Genomic DNA, 19,287 nt, shown 5'->3' on the forward strand with positions numbered 1-19,287 from the left:
CAAGGATCAGCCAAGTCCGTCTCCTGGCCGTGCACAGGGCAGCTCCAAGAATCACGTCATGTGCCTGAGAGCTCGCTCTTTCTCCAGGGAAAATACAGCATCCCTGTCCCATGCCAGAGCCAGTGGTGGTGAGGCTGAACGATCACGGATGCAAACCTTCTTACCTGCTTTGTACAGCACCTTTGTGAAGCAGCCATTAAAACCCTCCAAAACAGAGCAAGCGCAAGGTGAAAATTCGTGATTTAATAGCCGTGACTTGATAAAAGCATCCAAATGAGCCTGAGGTCATATATACCATCTCCTGGAAAATGTTGCTGTGGGGAGGGTTTTGCTGGTCCCCAGAACTCACACTCCTGGGTTGCACACAAACTGAGCAGTGCTGTCACACCTCTGGGCAGGTGCCTCTGGGTGACAGCCACAGGCAGCAGCAAAGCTTTGGCAGTCTTGGGGTGTGCGGGCTGCTGGCCTGACCTAATGTCCTAAATACCTTGTCTTCCTATCAATTAATACCACCTCATGTGACACAGTTGGGACTCATAGCCCAATTGTTATAGGAGTCACAGAAACAAAACTGGATAACCAGAATAAGAGGTCAGCTTTATGGCTTACAAAGAATCATCAGAAAATGCTCATCTGAGTAGTTCAGACAAGCCATCCAGACGAGTGCACTTTGTAGAGTGGAAGAAAATATCACAGGAGAAGAAATATTAAATACATAGATTTATTATGTTTCTTTTCTTATAAATATTTAATTAATTTCATAAAAATGGAAGTAACAGAACCCTTTCAAGACACAAGTTTAGTTTGTCTTAGAAACAATACACTTTTAGGACAAAACCAACATACTACATAAAAAACAAAGGGCCATTTAAATAAAGGACATAATAATATTGTGCTTAAAGCTCTATTGATATCCACAAGGAAGAAGGAATGTTGTAGTGTGTAGACCAGGTGTAGGACGTGCTTTGTATAGCTGTTATTTTCTTAGGTACTACAGGAAGAACATGATGCTTTAGTGCACTTTAACAAAAAATACCCCAAAGCAAAGCTTCCTCCTCCAACTCTGTCCCTCTGTGCAATGTTTGCCACCTTCAATAGTAGAAGCAGCCAAATGCAGCTACCACACAAAACAAGCTGTCCTGGGGAAAACAGAGAAAGGGTCAATGTTAGTCAAGGCTCTTTGCTAGCCTAGTGGAATGGGAAAACCTCATGGAACGTTTAGACCAGGGCATAACCTTGCTTTGTAATATATAGCAACTTTTTGTCTTTTGTTCACCTCACTTTTGGTGTAACCCAGGTCAGTGCATCTGAATGCCAGAAGTGCCTCACTTTCCTCCATCCACACTCCCACAGGTGTCTAGGTGCCAGTTAAAAATAAAAAAATAATGAAGTAAAACCTCGACTTCTACTCAGTCCTGGATTTCAGCCATGCTCCATGACTGCAGTTCAGAAAAGCACAGAGAAGACTTTGTGTCTTGTGCTTCCTCTCCCCACCTGTAAAATGGCATGACTATAATGACTTCTGTACCGTACTGTGTGACCTACTCAGGAGAGAAGTTTCACTATGTCAGATATTATATCTAAGTATGTTATGTGAATGAGGACATAAATCATACTGTTTCAATAGTCTCGGTTCATTCCTTCTACTGGTTGCGTTTTTTTCTGCTCCATATTTAAGGTCTCTCTGGCTCTCATACAAAAGCAAGTAGCCCTACACTTCCCATGGGAATCCAGCTGGTACTTACATTCATGAACACGTCGTGAGCACAGCTGTCAGTGTCGGCGTCCCAGAAACATCGCGCGGCCATGCTAAACAAAGGAGCCAGAGCAGAGACGTTACCCAGAGTTCATGTGTGAGGACCTAAGTGATCACAGATACTTTCCTCGAAAACCAAACTGAGCTTTCTTTAAAGATAAAGGAATTGGGAAGCGTTCTCCTGAATCCCAAGCCTAAATCTCCACTGCTGAATACCACATGCTTTGATCCCCTCTGTATGTGGCTCAAGCTCCATCTTCAAGCTCATCACGTATCAACCCTGCTACCTCCACTGTGCAGCTGGGCTTGAACCTCATTGGTATGGTGTGTAAGAATCTTTGACTTCTGGCCTATGTGTATTGGTGACTGATTTAGCTTATTTGTCCTTGTCCTTCACCTTCTGCACCCTCATGGTACATACTCCCAACTTATTTATAGGAAGCGATCGTATTCCTTGGCAGACGCCGTGTTACTAGACCACGAGCTAAGCTCTTCTAGTCTTTTTGTATCTATACCTTCTGTTCCCTGAACATCCTGCTGGACTTCTACACCTGCTTCAGTCCAAGCCTTACCCTGAGGACAAGTAACCGGACCATAACAGGGTATTACAGATGAGATCTCACTGCTGTCTTGTCTGATGTCACTGACATTCCCCCTTCTTTGCTGCAAATGTCCCAGTCCCTGCCTGCCCCAGTCAGTCTCAGCTGATGGGATTCCTCTTTGTGGCACACCATGTTGTTCCCAGTCCCTACATGTATGACTTACTGTTCTAAGATTGCTGAATTTAATCTCTTCTATTACCTTAGCCCTCAAGATTATCCTGATTTTTTGTTTTTTGCTGTACAGTATTCCACTCTGCCTCTGGAACACCCTGGTTACCCAGTATTTTGCATTAAGGATGTTGGTGACCATTCATCAATATTGCCTCCTGTCTGTTGCAAACCAGAGAATTTCCCCACAGGCTGCTCTGTCAGCCTGTGTTGTTGGGCTTCACATTTCCACCTCACTGAACTGTTCACCCTGGTACGGTGCTTCTGGAGCAGTCTGCCTGCAGCTGGACATTCCTGACAAAAGCCTGAGCAGCAGGTACAAATATTTCTCTCTGACCCCCAAAACACTAAAGCAGCTCTGCTGCACTTATCTTCTGCTGGAGTACCAGGAACAATAATAAAGATAAGCCCAGCAGATAAAGCACATAAACCTTGTGGGCTGTTCTCTTTTGTCTTCTCCCTACCCAGAAGTAATAATGGAAAGCTACAGCCCACTACTGCAGCCAAGAGGAATTCTTTTGTCTGACTGCAGGCATCTGGAGCTGACTGCAAGTGCTCAGCACCCACATGGGAATTTGGCTCGGTTCCCAGGACAGTAGTGCAGGGGGATTATTGATATTTAAACTTCTGAAAAATGCCTACCTGGGATGATTAAATGTAAATGAAGTGCTTATGGAAATCTGGCTTTAGACAGAAGTGAGTTACCATGGCTCTTTTGCTCCAGCAGGGCCTTGGGAACGGATAGAGTCTGTGCCCTAGTTCATCATGAATACAAAATAAAATGCTTCTGCAACACTCCTCACCAATGCTTCTCAGCATTTCGGGTTGCTAAGAACCACCACAGAGCCCATTATCACTGGCTAATTCAATCAGCCACAACCTAAGCCCTCAAGTGCCACTTAAAGAGAAAAGAAAGTGCTTTACACTTTATCATCTGCAGAGAGATCTTTGTACCTAGCAAAGCTGGAAGCAGCTTCCAAAGGAAAAAACCACACCCAAACCCAACAAACATGACAGAAAGACAATTAGAAAACTTACTTCACTCCTTCTCCTCTCTGTTCTCCAATCACAACCTGCACCACCATTTTGTACCTGTCATATCCCTCCTCTGGAGAGAAAAAAATAATAGTGAGAGCAACAATTTGTTTAAAATATGAGCCCAAAACAGGACCTTAAATGCTAAAGGTTTCTGGCTACAAAGCAAGTGTCCTCTGCAAGCCCATGCAAGTAGCCAAGTGGACAGACTGCCTTGTGGCTTCATTTTCCTAGCATGGAGTACCATGGTTTTACTGTAGCTAAAGGGTGAACAGAGTAGTTGGCCTCTATCAAAAGATGCATCTAAGGCAGAAGACACCCCTGAGCAGCCACACTATATTCTGCTTTGACAACTTTCGAGAGCTGACCACATGGAAAGAACGTAAATAAGGCTGCTGTGGAAAAAAATGCAAATTGAAAAAAATTGCCTTATTTTAAAACTGTTCTGATGCAAAGGTATTGTAGAGATTATTCTGCCATACAGGTGTTTCCTTTGCTTCTGAGTGGGATAAAAGGGCCCATAAAAGCATATGTGGGTCTGTGTTATGTGTCTGCAGAGATATGCAATAGTTTTACAATAGTAAAGAAACACCTCCGGGGCACAGACCAGATCCAATCAGCCATGGCAATGTTCCAGAAGCCAAATCAGAATAAGCATGTTTAAAATCAAATATGGATCCTAATGCCTGTCTTCAACAAAGCAGTGTCCCAGGAAGACTCCAGCGCATTGTTTCCACTGGAGGATTGAACACAACAGGCTGGGTCTGTTATAACATCCACCACGTCAATGCTTATCAGAGATACCAGCTGATACAGCGGCCACACGGGGCCGGCCTTGCTTCAGGCTGCTGCAACTGTGTTTACACATTACTACAGCCAAGCCCTGTGCATATGAGCTCGGCATCAACACGTGCTGGGCCTACAGCTGCTGCTGGCTTTAAAGCAGATGTGCAAATCTGGGAGAAGCATCAATCCGTGGCACTGCCGAGGGTGACAGTCCGGCCACGCCACTGTGTCAGGCCAGACCAGCAGATGGAGCACCAGTCTGCCCCAGGAGGAAAGCAAAAAAAAAAAGTGGCTGTGCCAGCACACACATCCATGTACTTGTCCCAGCACAGAACTCAGGAAACACCTGCTGGAGCTTGCAGTTTTCTTCTTGAACTCAAAAATATTGGAGGGTATTCTGTGCAGCATCACCACAACCTTCTTCCAGTGCTGTAAGGCTGTAGTCATACCCCTCCTTGTCTGACTGCTCCTCTCTCCCCCTTCCCTGTGCCCTCTGAGCCTTATTCTGATCTCCCTGCTATTCCACTCTGACACAACTCTGACCTAACTCACAGCAGAAAAAAGGCAGGAATGGTTCTTTGTATGGAAGCAAGAAGCAATGAAGCATCACTTCTTCTCTCCAGTGCCGCTTCTTCACCTCTGCAGCCCCTCCAGACATCCCACACTAGCCAAGCTACACAAAAACAGATCCTGTCTGCTTGAATTAGATCTTCAGTTCCGCAGGCGAGGAATGTATATATAGGACAGATTGTTTCATAACAGTAGACTCGAGTCAGTCAACAGGGAAGGAATAGGTTTCAAGAATAAAAGAGGAAAGAAAGATTTTGTCAAAAGGGAGACGACACGGTAAGAAGAGAAATTACTTCCCCAGCAGACCTCCTTACCTTTCAGTCTGTCTTTTATTGTCTCTGATAAGGACTTTGTAAGCTCAGGCATTTCCTCTGGGTTGTACTGTACATTGGCCAGCTTCTCCTTCAGTATCGCATGGATGCATTCTTTTACTGAGGATGATTTGAATCTATCAAGGAAAAAAAAGCAGCAACAGAAAGCCCCAAAAGTTCACACAACATGTAGAAACGTACACAACCCCACCTGGGAAAATGCAGCTTTCACATACTTAAGAAAAAATGACAAATCAAAAACCACGGGGGAAAAAAACCCTGCTAAGACGGAGATACTTAACCAGCCCTGCCAAAAGCCAAACACCCATGAAAAGGTGTGAAAACAGCTTTCTTGGAAGTTGCCCCTCCAGCAGCATCCTCCACCCGAGCGCATGTCAAAGTTGGTCAGGGAGCCCAGTGCCCCCCATCTCCCAAACCCTCGGGGCTCCCCCATTCCCAACACACCCCCACAGCCCCTCCTGCCCAGGGAGCCCCTCCCGGACAGTCCCACCGCAGCTCCCACATCCCCGGGGCCAACCCCCCCAGCCCAAGGCCCCCACCATCCCCTCTCCCTACTAACCCCCCCCCCCCCCCCCCTTGGCTCACCGGTGCTGGAGGCCGGGCCGAAGGCTGTAGGTGTTGCCGGCCCCATCGTCCGGGCCCAGCTCGCCCATGGCCGCGGCCCCCGCAGCCTTCCCGGCGTTGGGTTACCGGGACAACCCCCGCCGCTTCCGCCGCTCCCACCGCCCGCCCCACCGCGTCAGCGCCGCGTCACCGCCGGGGGGGAGCGCGGTCGGGGGATGCGGAGTCACCGACCGGGGAGTATTTCCTATACCTTTGTTAAAAAAAAAAAGAAAAAAAAAAAGGCAACAAAACCAAAACAAAACCAAACAACAACAACCCCCCCCCCCCCAAAAAAAAAAAAACCCACAAAAACCCCCACAAACCGAAAACCCCAATAATTATTTTTACTAATTTTTGCGATTAAAAAACTTGCCCGATAACGTAATTGGTAAATAAATGGTAAATAACTGCTGTGATGATTGTAAACTATTTTAATAGTTGTATTAATGGTAAAATTCTGTTGTGGAAGACACTGAGGTCCCACACTGAGCAGCAGCTGAGGGCAGTGGGGGTGTTCTGCCTGGAGAAAAGGAGGCTCAGAGGTGACCTTATTGCTCTCTACAGCTCCCTGAGAGGAGGTTGTAGACAGGTGGGGGTCAAGCTCTTCTCTCAGGCAACTAGTGACAGGATGAGAGGACATAGTCTTAAGCCGTGCCAGGGAAGGTTTAGGTTGGACATTAGGAGGAATTTCTTCACAGAAAGGGTGATTAAAGTTTGGAATGGGCTGCCCAGAGAGGTGATGAAGTCACTGTCTCTGGAAGTGTTTAAGGAAAGACTGGTCGTGGCACTTAGTGCTGTGATCTAGTTGTCATGGTGGTGTTTGGTCATAGGTTGGACTTGATGATCTCAGAGGTCTTTTCCAACCTAAATGAGTCTGTGATTCTGTAAATGCAGTGTTTGATGAGGCTGCTGCTTGGAGTGAGGCGGAAGGTCTGATAGAGAGAGAATGAGGTAAGATGGCCTGGCCTCTCTGGGTGCTTCCCTGATGCCCCCATCCTGCCCCAAATCAGCAGCTGCAGCCCCTGTGTGCACCCTCACCCAGGACTCAGTGGGCTGGAGCAACTGTGGGTGCCAGCAGGGCAGAGGGGTCCCTGTGCCCAGAAACATGCCTGCCGGATCCTGGCCTCAGCTGGATGGGGGCTGTGATGGTGTCCCAGCCCCAGGAGCCTTGCTGGGAGGGCCTGGATGCTGAGGGACAGTGGGTGCAGGTGGAGGAGAACATAGCCTGGACTCCTTGCCTTTGCAAAGCCTGTTCCCCTGATTTTTGCCTGTGTGTTGCTGCCAGGCCTTGTACTCTCTTCCTGCCTCTGGGCCATGCATCCCAGCCATCAGGGAGAAGGTCCCAGCCTTGCTCCTTTCCTCCAGGAACTTCTTAAATCCTCCAGAAAGGCCTAAAATTCTTGCTCCCTGATATCCTTCCCCTATCATAGCCCTGTGCTCTTTTCCCTGCCTGCAGCTGCTGTCTGTCCCAAGGAAGGCCGCATGTGATGCAGCCCCTCCTGAGCTGACATTCTGCTTACCCCACAGTTTATCTCGATGCAGCGATCTCCACGATCCTTCCTGCGTACAGTGAGTGACGCGGCTGAGAAAGGTCCCTGTGCGCTTCACCCAGCTCCGAATGGAAACAGTGTGAAGGCACAGCCAGTGCCGGTGCAGAGTGTGCTGCTGCCAGGATTGAGGTGCTGGAGGGGGACATCACTTGTGACAGGGCTGGGAATGACTGGAGGTGCCCCTTGGGTACAAGGCACTGGGAGGCAGAGGGTACAGCTGCTGCAGTTTTGCTTGGGATGCACGGGCATATCCCAACTGGTGCCAGGTCCTGCCCCAAACTGGTCTGAGCACAGATGGGTTGATGGGATCCCGAGCAGCAGCAGCTCCTGATTTCTACAGACTTTAGCAGCACCACCTGCTAGAGATGGACCATCAGAGTCCTTAGTACCACCGGGCTCTGCCCACAGTAGGGTCAGCACCTCACTGCCATGCTGAAGGTGATGGTGGCCCCATGCCATACCCTTGTGGCACCTTCCCATCACAGTTACCATTGCTCTGCCCAGGCCCTGCAGGTTTCCGCTTGCTAAAGGAACATTTTCGTGCCTCTGTTCCATCCCTCTGCTTACTCACTGCCGCTGCTTACTCACACCCACGGGCTGCTGCATGTCCCCACAGGGTCAGGTGCTGTTCCTCATGCAAATAATTTGCAGAGACCTTCCTAATTTCCAAGAAATGTCTGAAAGACCTCAACACTCTTCCGTGTTTATCTGCAAACACTATTAACTGTTTCCTCTTCTTGCCCAAGCCATTCACCTCCCGCCTGGGTCAGACCCACAGATGTGAATTCAGTTAAACTGTTGGGGGAAGGATCTTTGGAACCTGTGGGTTTCTCTTCCTGAGCATCTTTTTGGGGTAACTTGTGTTCCTCATTTCATTTGGGAAGCTTTACTTTCCCTGGACTTCAAAGTCATTTAGCTCTGGACTCCAGTCAGCTCATCTGTGGTGTTTGATCACGGCTCTTTTTCATCTTCCAAATTTTCAGTGCTCCTTAAATACCCCAGATACTTGTAAGCCATATTGGGTCTGACCCTCTACCCTTTAACTCTGGTGATAGCTGTGTGCCCTGACAGTGATGGCTGCAGGAGACTAGAACCTCCTCTGCGTCCCAGCTGCGTTGGTGGGACTCTCACAGACTCAGGGGACCACCTTCTTGTTGGGGAAAAAAAAGACATTTGTGCTCCTATGAAGTGGTGTGATGTGCTTGCTGAAGTTACTCTCTCTTAGTTTTAAAGAACAAACTGTTTTCTCACTTATTCCTCTTTCTCCTTCCTTTTTAGACATTCTTTTCCTCTTTTGGTGGCCAAATAGCAAAGGACTGTCCCATGGAATTTACTATATTCAAGCTCACATAAAGTGACCCCTCAGCAAACCCCCCAAGGGGTACCATCCACCCCATGGGGCTGGAGGGGATTTACCAGCATGACGGGGTGCAGCAGCATGGTTTGAACCAGGCTGTTTTTCTTGGTGCTGGAGAACCTGGTGAAAGAGCCAGCAGGAGCTATGTTGGTCTGGCAGGGTGCTGGCAAGGTGCAAAGCCTTTCTGAAGCCTGGTGGCTGCTGTGGGACTGGGGCTGGGCTCCTCTGTGATGCTGACACCTGAGGCACATGCTGGGCTGGGGCACGGCACCGCTGCTCACCTCGCTTTCCTCCGCAGCGGCTTCCTAACAGCGAGATTGATCTTTTCTTTTATTCTTTTCATCGCTTCTAGTTTTTTTTTCTCAGAAAAAAGGGCATCTAGCCATTGTTGGTTTCTCGTGGACGTGGCAGCCTCCCCGCCTCGGGTACCGGCTTACACCCATTTCAAGCGTGCATTGGAAAGTCTGAGCAATTCATGCTATGATTTTAATCAGAGCCCTCTGATGCTGCTGCATGGGGCAGGGAGGATGAGCCAGTTTTTCCTGCTGATCCCTGCCTCAAAAAGTCGTGATCTTGGCAGTGATACCCATCACATCATCTGTGTTTAGAAATCAAAACATGTGGCAAGTGCCAAACAAGCCTTTCCCAACCTGGCCCAGATGCCTCGTGTCAGCATTTGGGGTCATAAAACCTCAAGGCAGAAAAACCTCCTTGCTATGAGCTTCCATATTTCCTGAAGTTCATTTTAGTTTAGTTTAGTTAGGGTTTTTTGAGTGGGAATGCAGAAAATTGTGAAAGAAGAGGTGATGTCCACCTCAAAACCCACCTACACCCTTGCACATGGTGGAGAGCACTCCCTTTGCCACCCATCCAGGCAGCGTGGTGGCCTCTGGCCAGGTGGCATGGAGAGGTGACAAGGTAGGCACAGTTCCCAGCCTTGCTCTGCAGCCCAAGCAGGGCCAGCAGCTCATGAGAAAGGAATGGTGCTGCAGTGCTGGGAGGAGACTGGAAAAGAAGACCCAGGACAGGCTGGACTTAGCCACCCACCCAGGGTGAGCCCTGTCTGCCCCAGTTCAGAACCCCCTCCTTGGCCATCCCAATTTGACCATCACAGTAGTGTTAGGTTAATGGTTTGACTTGATGATCTTAGAGATCTTTCCAATCTTAACGATTCTATGATTCTATGAAGTTAGGGGTGGCTCCCCCAGCCCACTTGCCTGCCAGGGCCTTGTTTGAAAGTGAGAGGTGAGCAAGCCCTAGCCCTGCTCATTTCTGAAAGCCTGGAAAATAATGAAATCGTCATTAGAATCACATCCTTCACCCCAATTATTAATTTTCCCCTGACACTTTCCAAAATTGTGAGGCACGGAGGCTGTGTTTGAGAGAAGTGGAGGAGCTGCTTTCACCGCTGGTTATTTCCTATGCGAGTATTAGTCAGTGTGGTGAGTGGGGAACATCCATGGTTGAAAAACTACAGAAGTCTTTTGCAAATTTCACCCCAATAATAGCATCCTGGCTCTGGGCACCTGCCTTTGCTCTCTGCAAATCTATCATGAAAAAACACTCTGAAGGCGGCAAACCTTCTCCTCCTTCTCCTTCTCCTTCTCCTTCTCCTTCTCCTTCTCCTTCTCCTTCTCCTTCTCCTTCTCCTTCTCCTTCTCCTTCTCCTTCTCCTTCTCCTTCTCCTTCTCCTTCTCCTTCTCCTTCTCCTTCTCCTTCTCCTTCTCCTTCTCCTTCTCCTTCTCCTTCTCCTTCTCCTTCTCCTTCTCCTTCTCCTTCTCCTTCTCCTTCTTCTCCTTCTCCTCCTTCTCCCTCTTCTCCCATCCCATCCCAGTGGGAGCAGCCTACCAATAGGTGTCCCATGGCTACCCAGACCCTCCCTGTCTACCCAGTGCCACATGTCCCCCAGTACTCCACTGCCTTGGGCACCTGTTGGGAACACCCATGGGTGCCTGGGAACCCAAGACAGCTTTTACTTATGTGCCAGGCTTGGAACTGAGGACCTGTCCCATGTGGCCCCTGCCTGCTCCACCTCTGAAAGATTTCCCCAAAAAGGGTTCAGGCTCAGAGGTGCCTGTCCCTGCTGCTCGGTGGCTGGTTGCCTGCGTGGGAAAGCAAGGAGGGGAAAGAGGCCATGTATGGCTCAGCTGATCCTTGCCTCCGAGTGGAGGAAGCTGGGGGCGGGAGGCAGCCTGGGTTTCCCTCTGGGGGAGAGACAGGCACGTTTCATTTCCACCCAGCCCTTGCAGGGTACGACAGAGAACAAGTTCCCGCTGCGGGGGAGGCGGCACAGAGAGAGCTGGGGCCGGCAGAGCACATACAGCACAGCACATCGCATCTGCCTGGGCAGGGGACCCACCGCCTCGCCACGGCTCCAGGTGCCTCGAAGATGACGTGGGGCAGAATGGAGGTGGCCCTGGCTGGCCTCTGTGCCATCCTGCTCTGCTGTGGGCCCACACTGGCCTGCTGCCGCCGGGGTAGGTACTGGAGTGTGGCGTGCTTGCTGGCATGGCGTGTCATTTGTAGCTCTTGGAAAATGCCTAAAGTCTAGTCTAACTAACTAAGAATCTGGCATCAAGAAGGCAGAGACCCCAAAGCTTTTGGGTACGTGTGGCTGAAACAAAGGACGTGGGGATGCTTGAGGCAGAAACGGGATTAACAGATGGGGAAGGGCACACAGCCCACAGTGCTGACACCAGAGCTGTGTTGTGGCACAGTGACTGTAGTTAGGGTTTGATGGGTTTGCCGGTGCCATGTGAGGTCTGGTGTTTTCTGCTCTGGCTCTCATGGCTTCAGTCTGTGCCCTTGGGCTTCAACTCCTGTTTTGGACTTGACACTGAGGGAGCCAGGGTCCTTGCTCTGGATGAAATCTGGGGAAGAAGGAGAGGTTGAGGGGAAGAGGTGAGTCTCGGCAGAGCAAGTGAAGCCCTGGTGAAGCTGTGTTCCCCCTTCCTCCCAGCCTGACTCTTCCTTTAGTGGATTCGTGTTTTCTGTCCTGATGGTGGGTGCAGGGCTGGGCGTTCCTTGGAGCAGATGTTACCTCTGGTGCTGGGAAGATGCAGGGAAACATGTAAACCCAACAGCTGCTTTCAGATGTCCTCTGAACACTTCATTCATTGTTGGCACCAGCAATGACAGAAAGCAAAGCCCTGAACCTGCCAAATATTTCCCATTAAACACAAACCACTGCAAAATTCAAAAACTGCAAATTCAAAACTCTTCAAAAATTCCATCTCTTAGTGTGGGCACTGCCACAGCTGATCCTGCTGATGGGAACTGGGGCACTTCTCTCCCTCCCTCCTCCTGTTTGATCTCCTCCCTAATTTCTCAGCCCAGTTTTCCATCTGATCTTGTATCTATTCACGGAATTGTCCAGGTCCATTTGCTGGTTGATGACACTGAGATCATGGTCCTACAGCCTCAGGCCAGAGCTGGAGGGACAGGAGGGACTTTCTGGCTCTCCCTGTAAGCTCTGGAGCTGCTATTGGTGTTGATTTCTGAAAAGGGAAGGTAAATTTTTTAATAACAGGGACTTTTCAGAGCCTTGGTGGTTTGAATTCCTTGGTCAGGTAACCCATGTGAAAAATGCCTCTTCCCACTTTTTATTGCTCTGAACAGAAATTAGTGCAACAACTACTGTGTTCTTCTGTGTGCCTGGCCCATGTTCACAGCATCCCCGCTGCCCAGAGGCATTGAACCTGCTGGCATAATGGGAAGGGAAATGTGGTGAAGCAGCAGGCCAAGAGGCCTGTGGCTGTAGCTGACTGCCCTCTGTGCTGGGAACAGCCTGGCAAGCCCATCTGGGACCCCCAGGGTAGGGGGCACACAGTCTGGGGACAGGCAGCTGGAAAGGGATGGCGTAAGCTCCAGGTTGCTCTGACCTGTTAGATGGTCTCAGGATGGAGATAGCAAATACTGTACCATGGGCAGCCCCTGCCTGCTCTGAGGTCCAAGCATGGTGCAGTGGGGAGAGCCAGAGCATCCCAGCTGGCAGCCAGGCATGAGATGGGCTGCACCGGAGGGCACTGCCCTGACCCAGGACTCAGTCCCTCTGCTCACTTTCAGAGTCAGCATCAGCTGGAGGGAAGATGACTCAGACATCAAAATATAGCATAGATTTAAAAATAATACAACCCTCAACGTTTGTTTTCCCCAGTACAGGTGTTCTGTGCCAATTTTAGTTAGCGCAGAGCACAACTTGCTCTGCTGAAACCACTTCATAGTACAGTTACTAACTCTGAGGGTCCCCCTCCAGCCAGCAGGCACACACTCAGGAGGGAAGAGGCATGGACTAATGTACCTCGCTGTGACCCAGAGTAATGAAGTGGACTGGGCTTGCATCTCAGGCTCCTGCACAGGGGGTATGACTGTTTCTGAGATCTATGCCTGCTGTAACCATGTCTGCTCCTTGTTTCCTCTCTCCCAAACAGTGACTATCTTCCCATCAGTGTTAACTTTCCATGAAGGTGGCATAGCCACCTTCTCCTGCAATATCTCCATGGAGAGTGACTCTGGCTCAGAGTACAGCCTCAACTGGTACAAGGACACCAACCACAGCCAAGCCCAAAAAATAGCTGAGATCAGCCCAAACCACCCCAGGATGGAGACGGAGAAGTACCGGCTCACCAACCACACTCCTGTCTTCAAGATTGAGATCCGGAACCTCCACCAAAATGACTCAGGCTCCTACTACTGTGGACTGATCACCTTCTTTGAACCCAATAAATTCCTTTTGATGGAGAGCAACCGGTCCCGGCTGATGGTCACAGGTCAGGCTTGGGGCTGAGCTGATGGGTAACACATTGTAGCTCCAGGGCTTAAGGCAGACAGTACCCTGCTGGTGGAGGATCTGACATGGGTCAGGAGAGCACAGCCCTGCCCTTTTCCTCTCCTTTGCATTCAGGGTTGAGGTCCAAGAACACAGGCTAACCTCCCTGTGAACACTGCATCTGGATGTGGTCCTGATGCAGGAGGTCTCCGTCCTGCTGGGGCTGTGTCCCCAGTAATGCTGTGGGGAGAAGCAGTTCTTACCCATTGATGGAGGCTGAGACCAGTGTAGGGAACTGCCTTCATCCTTGAACAGCTCCTCTGGGGACAGGAATTGTGTTTGGGGTGATGACCAGGGCTCAGACACCTTGAACAGCCAGTGTCGGTGTAGATACTGACATTGCAAGATCATGCTCTGTGAGGGTCTGATAGTCCCATGGTGTGTGAGACTGAGATCTTGCAGCAGTCTCTGCCATATCCTTGCTTGACAGCAGAGGAGCTTTGTGGGGCTCAAGCCGACCTTTTATAAAAAAGAAAAACTCTGCAAAAGTCACTGTCTTCCACAACATCTCTTCCCAATGCGAGCTGATGCTGTGCTGACCCCAGGATGTGGACATGGCAGGGAGGCCTGGGGAAACTGTGTCCTCCATGGGGCTCTGCTGAGCATAGTCATGCCACAGGACTGCCTGCAGGTGCAGAATGGAGCCCTGGCCCTCTGCACCCCAACTCTCAGAGGTGTGGGATCATCTTCACCACCTACAATGGGAAGGAATGGGACACATCCAAAACATCTCCCATGTCAGCCCAAAATCGGGGCCCCTGGAGGGATGGTGGGCTGTGGCAGCCTGTCTGGGACTGAACCTGTTCTGAGGACAGCCCCCTTGTTCCTCTGCTGCCTTTCACAAGAACTATAGAGACCATTTTCCACTCCTGACCTGCTGTTTTTGAATGGCTATTGCAGCAGCCCCTGAGATGAATCCCACTGAGGAGCCAGAGATAGAGGAAGGCAGCCCCTCAGACCACATCAAGGCCATGCTCCTGGGCATCCTGCTTCTGGCCGGGGTGATTCTGCTGCTGATCTTTGGCTACCTCACCATCACATACAGGAGAGGAGGTACGATCCCCCTGGGGGCCATGCAAACCCAGCCTGGGACTAGGGATCAGCCAGATGTCTGCAGCTGCTTGGGGTGCCTAGGCTGGTTCAACATGCTAAACTCTGCTGTGACATATCCCTATGGGACAGATATCTCCATGCCTGGGGGAGATGGGGGCTTTGAGCCCTGCTTGCCCATTGTAGAGCCCCTAGACCACATGCAGTGGATCTACACCACTCCTTGGTGTGGTGCCTTAATGCTGCACATGAAGCCCTCCCATGCCCCTTGCCCAGGCACCTTTGGAGCATCTCATTATCACCCTGCTGCAGCACAGGGCATCACCTCAGCCACTCTGCAGGCACCCCAGGGGCTCTCACAGGGGGCTCCCCTGCATTCCATTAATTCAAATTAAACTCTAGACTGTGGGCTGGTGTCTCACTTGTCCTTGTAATGCTCAGGGTGTTAGATCCTGAGTAGAGAAAGAGTGTGGTGAAATGAGTCCAGCGCTCTCTAAGGCAGGGGAGCTGGGTCAGCTCATGCTGTTGTGGTAAACAAGTCTCTTCTAACCAAGTGTGTTACTTTGCAGATGTGCAGAAACCATCAAGTGAAAACATGCCAGCGGTGAGTTTTCTGCCTCTGTCTCCCTGCCGTGCTGCAGGGGAGCACTGTGGCATCACTCGGGTGAGCAGGGTGGAGCGCATCCCTTTATCAGCCCTTCACAAGCATCTTACTTCTGCTGTCTTCTCTGCTGCTGCTTGATCTTTTCTGCACAGCTACAACTGCTTTTCTGCACCTGCAGCAGAACAGTCCCATCACAAAATCAAAAAAAACGCCCCAGAGAGGATGGGACTCTCTAGTCCAACCCTTTATCAAAGCAGGGCTATCTTTGACAGTGGATTGCATTGCTGTAGAAAATGGGAGAATATTTCCCCCCAATATATTAAGCTAAAATTTATTTTGCTACATTTGGTGCCTGGCTTCTTCTCCCTTTTGCCAAGCACCTCCAGGAGGGATCTGTCTCCATCAGCCTGCCTGCAGAGGCAGAGAACTGAGACACACATGGCTTTGCAGTGAACTGAAGGCTCAAGATCTGGTTCCTCTGGGCACATGCTATCCCAGGTCTGTGCATCTTTCTGCTTTGTATCTCTCTCACCCTCCTGGGATGCCTCAAACCTGATTCTGGCACTTGCTGTAAAAAAGGGGGCTTGTGCTGGTGATGGCAGGTACCTCTGGATGTTGAATCACCACAATGGGATTTCCTTGCAGAAGGAAGAGAAGCCCCCTGTGGTGTCCATATCCACTGTGGACTATGGTGTGCTGGAGTTTCAGAGGGATCAGTGCACCCAGGTGCCCCCCAAGACCCAGCCAGCTGACCAGACAGAATATGCCACTATCATCTTCCCAGAGGAGAAACCCGTCACGCCGGAGCGGGGCAAGAAACGTCAGGATGAGAGGACTCGACATCTGTGCTCACAGCCCTGCTGAGGACCAGGGTCCCTCCTCACCAGGGTGTGGGCATGAACATGCTGCCCCGGTCCCTTGCTCCCACTGCAGTTTGCAGTTGGGAAAAATCCAGCATACCAGGACTGAAACAACAGAGACGCTGCTGCTGGAGTTGATATCAGACAGTCCTGGCCATGGTGTTATCGTGGCCGTGGGGTGGGTACCACAGGATGAGGAAAGTCCCTGATGGGCTCCATGTGCTGCCTCTTCACTCAAGGCAGGGAGGATGGGCTGGGACAAAGCAGTGACATCAACAGGTCTATCCCAAAGGTGATTTACGTCATGCCTCAGTTTTCTACCTCTACCCAGGGCTCTGTGGAGTGGCCCTGCTGCTTCCCTTCCCCAGGTCTGACCCAACTAGGAAAGCATGACTGTTGGAGGAAATGCTGGAGGCCAGAGCTGGAGTGGTTCCTGTGAGATGCTGCTCATGGAAACCCAGGGCTGAGGGCTTCTGCTTGCTCAGAACAGAGGCTGCCGTGTGTTCTGCTATTTAAAGAAACCCCTGGGAAGTGGGCAGTTTTCCTCCTTTCTCCAGGCACTTTCCTTCTCTCCAAGAGGGGAGATCTACCCCTATGTCCTTCCGACCACAGGTGGGAGTCAAATCTGGCCATGGGGATGAATAAAGGGTTTTGCATGCGGGGTGTTTGTTCACTTGTCATGGCAAGTGTGTGGGCAGGCAAATAACGGCTCTTGTAGTGCAGGCAAGTGCAGTGCAGTGCTGGGAGGTGGTGGCATCTGTTGTGGTTCCTGGGTCTCTCTGTGAGATATGCAAGCTGCTCTTCCACAAAGCTGCTCTTAATAATTTAAGAGGCTGATGCTCTTTTTCCTCCTGCCCCTGTCTCAGCTGGTCACCCAGGTGCAGCTGCAAACCCAGACACCCCCATTACCAGACTGACCCCAGGGTACTCACTCAGCCCGTGGGGATGTGCATGCTTGCTGAGCTAAGGGTCTGGCTGCCATCAGCCAGGGTACAGCTCACAGCATGGTGCTCAGTGCAGCTTTCTGGCTCTGAACTTCCACTTTCCCTCTTGAAAGAGGTGCCAGTGCTGTGGCGCCTGCCAGAAACCAGAGCGGAAAGAAATGACAGCTGCTCAAGAGGGGAGAAACCCCAGTAAGGAGTGGCTTTGAAGGCAGCAGAGACCTACTAGGAGACTGTGAAAACCAGTGAAAACAGAGAAGAATCACTTGCATCTCACACTTCAGCAGCACTGTTAGCAGGTTTCTTCTTCACTTACTTCCAGTAAGCCTTGTGGGACCCAGCCTGGGTGCTGGGGGAAGGGGTGAGGCAAGCCAGGCATCACATCTTGTCCTCTGTGGGGACTGGAAAGTCCATGAGAAACTTCTAGAGGGGACCAGATGGAATAAACATCCATTTGAGTTGTCTTTCAGCTTCCTTCAGGGTGGGAGAGTGGATATGGTGGCCTTCCTTTGTCCCTGGTGCTGCTGAAAGCTTCCAGTAGCCTCCATGGGCAGTGCTGTAACTCCCAAGACATTGACTCAGGCCAATGTGTGGTTCAGCCCATCGGGACATTTTGCCAGCAGCAGCCCTGCTCCTTTGCCCCAGCAGCTCTGTCAGAGATCTGCTGTGGCCGGCAGGGTCCGGAAAACCAAGGCAGGAGGCAGCCACAGTGGGCGAGAAGCAGGAGCTCAGTCAGCAGTTTTGGTTTTGGCTTTCCTGTCAGACACAACACCGGTGAGAGGGTAGGCCAGTGGGCCCTGCTTCATATTTTCCAATCTGCCTCTCAGACAGCAGAGGTGCCGGATCTTGAGCCCTTCCTGCACCCCCTGGCGGCAGCTATGACTCCTCCAGGAGCAGTCGGGGCTGAGTCCCTTCCTCTCTTGGTGGATTGTGGTCTGCAGCTGCCTGGAGGCTCTCAAGCTCTCTGGTGGGGTTGAAGGTGTAGCAAAAGCATCTCCCTCTGACCTTTGGGATGGGAGAATGTCCAGCCTGTGTCAGTGCCTGGGCCCCTCCGATCCCCATCAGCCTTGCTGCAATCCTGCCCCTTGCGGGGAGAAAGGCTGGGCTCTGGGGATGTTTGGGGTGGGGATGCTCCAGGCTGCCAGACACCATCTCCCATCCCTGTTTGGAGCACGGGGTGCCCAGCACTGGCAGAGACATGAGCTATGCTCCCCTGCACTGGGCACAGCACTGACTGTGCTAGCCAGAGCAGGAATAGGGTTGTGATGAGCTCCAGGTGGGATGCAGGTTTCAAGCCCCCAACTGGGCATCTCTAAACCAAGCAGTGCCTTCAGATGGGTGTCAGGCCCCACACCCCAGCATCCTGCTTGGGAATGGGGAGTTGAGTGTGTTTGTGTGCAGGAGCTGTTCTTTTGTCTTTCTGTGCAAGCCAGGAGAGCTGACGTGCAGTTTTGACTCTCCCTCCAGCCTGGTGATGGTAGTTTGGTCTTCCCGGAGTCACTGTGCAGGATCTGGAAGAAGCTGTTTTACCTCCTGTCCTGAGAAGTTCCCAGTTCTGGCTTTCCCAACTCCACCATCCTACATCTTTCCTATCATCCTACCATCCCTCCCATACCTCCCTATCACAGCCCTCCTGGTTTTGCCCACCGCTGCACCCATATCAGTCGGCTGCTGGCTATTTGCACTAACTGGCAGGTTTATGCCCCTTTTTTCCACTCCAAATTAAGGAAAGACTCAAGTAAACTCATTTCCACCTAGGATGCAAAGGTTTGTGTCAGTTTTTTTGAGGGGGCTGAGTTGACACTGTCAAGTCCTTTGGCTTTCCCTGCCCACATCAAGAAGAGACTGGGCTGTGATGGGCCTGGTGTGGTTTTGGGGCACATCCTTTCTGCCGCAGCTGTTTTGTTGGCTCTGAAGGGCTGTGGGTGGCAGGGTTTCAGTAGTTATTGGTTTAGGCTGTGGAGGGGAGGTTTGCTGAAGAGTGTTTAGGCAGACCTGACCACCTGGCTCTGAATTTTGACCTTGTTCCCTGCAGCGTCACAGCCACTGGGACTAAGCCCTGCACCTTAGAGTCAGTCGCTGGCCACTGACAGAGTAAGAACAGGGCTCAAGACTGGTCCTCCATCCCATTTTGAGTAAATGGTGGCTTACATCAGTGCAAGAGGGAAAAGAACAAGGCCCTGAAAAATTAAATAGCACCTGGACCTGACTCTGTGTTCTCAGATGTGTCATCACTGAGAATAAC

General features: G+C 50.8%; 2 protein-coding genes across 4 annotated transcripts; one reads left to right on the forward strand and one right to left on the reverse strand.

Moving 5' to 3' along the window:
• Positions 1 to 715: 715 nt before the first annotated feature.
• DYNLT2B (dynein light chain Tctex-type 2B) lies at positions 716 to 5,982 on the reverse strand. 2 transcript variants are annotated; one of them, XM_051781569.1, is made up of 5 exons: positions 5,835 to 5,982; positions 5,232 to 5,365; positions 3,565 to 3,634; positions 1,746 to 1,809; positions 716 to 1,139 (listed from the first exon to the last, which is right to left on the reverse strand). In XM_051781569.1, exons 1-5 carry the CDS (start codon positions 5,900 to 5,902, stop codon positions 1,092 to 1,094), a joined length of 384 nt encoding a protein of 127 aa, XP_051637529.1. In that variant the 5' UTR covers positions 5,903 to 5,982; the 3' UTR covers positions 716 to 1,091. The 2 variants fall into 2 exon arrangements, with proteins under 2 accessions (XP_051637529.1, XP_051637528.1); XM_051781568.1 differs by lacking the exon at positions 716 to 1,139 and adding an exon at positions 1,151 to 1,357.
• Positions 5,983 to 11,002: 5,020 nt separating this feature from the next.
• On the forward strand, positions 11,003 to 16,754 carry PDCD1 (programmed cell death 1). 2 transcript variants are annotated; one of them, XM_051781259.1, is made up of 5 exons: positions 11,003 to 11,236; positions 13,190 to 13,528; positions 14,488 to 14,640; positions 15,207 to 15,241; positions 15,887 to 16,754. In XM_051781259.1, exons 1-5 carry the CDS (start codon positions 11,149 to 11,151, stop codon positions 16,103 to 16,105), a joined length of 834 nt encoding a protein of 277 aa, XP_051637219.1. In that variant the 5' UTR covers positions 11,003 to 11,148; the 3' UTR covers positions 16,106 to 16,754. The 2 variants fall into 2 exon arrangements, with proteins under 2 accessions (XP_051637219.1, XP_051637218.1); XM_051781258.1 differs by having other exon boundaries at positions 11,032 to 11,236; positions 14,491 to 14,640.
• The last annotated feature ends 2,533 nt before the right edge of the window (positions 16,755 to 19,287 follow it).

Source organism: Manacus candei, unplaced genomic scaffold (assembly GCF_025592945.1).
Source record: "Manacus candei isolate 608988 ecotype Guabito, Panama unplaced genomic scaffold, ASM2559294v1 h1tg000015l, whole genome shotgun sequence".
Classification (NCBI taxonomy): Eukaryota; Metazoa; Chordata; class Aves; order Passeriformes; family Pipridae; genus Manacus; species Manacus candei.

What these genes read in the sequence shown, in the direction of transcription:
- DYNLT2B (XM_051781568.1), bottom strand. Translation starts at nt 5,902, where the DNA reads ATGGGCGAGCTGGGCCCGGACGATGGGGCCGGCAACACCTACAGCCTT. An exon ending in AATAAAAGACAGACTGAAAG is followed by an intron (nt 3,635 to 5,231) that starts GTAAGGAGGTCT and finishes TTTTCTCTCCAG; the next exon opens with AGGAGGGATATGACAGGTAC. An exon ending in CTCACGACGTGTTCATGAAT is followed by an intron (nt 1,358 to 1,745) that starts GTAAGTACCAGC and finishes ACTGGCACCTAG; the next exon opens with ACACCTGTGGGAGTGTGGAT.
- PDCD1 (XM_051781259.1), top strand. Translation starts at nt 11,149, where the DNA reads ATGACGTGGGGCAGAATGGAGGTGGCCCTGGCTGGCCTCTGTGCCATC. An exon ending in GTCCCGGCTGATGGTCACAG is followed by an intron (nt 13,529 to 14,487) that starts GTCAGGCTTGGG and finishes TGGCTATTGCAG; the next exon opens with CAGCCCCTGAGATGAATCCC. An exon ending in CATCACATACAGGAGAGGAG is followed by an intron (nt 14,641 to 15,206) that starts GTACGATCCCCC and finishes GTTACTTTGCAG; the next exon opens with ATGTGCAGAAACCATCAAGT.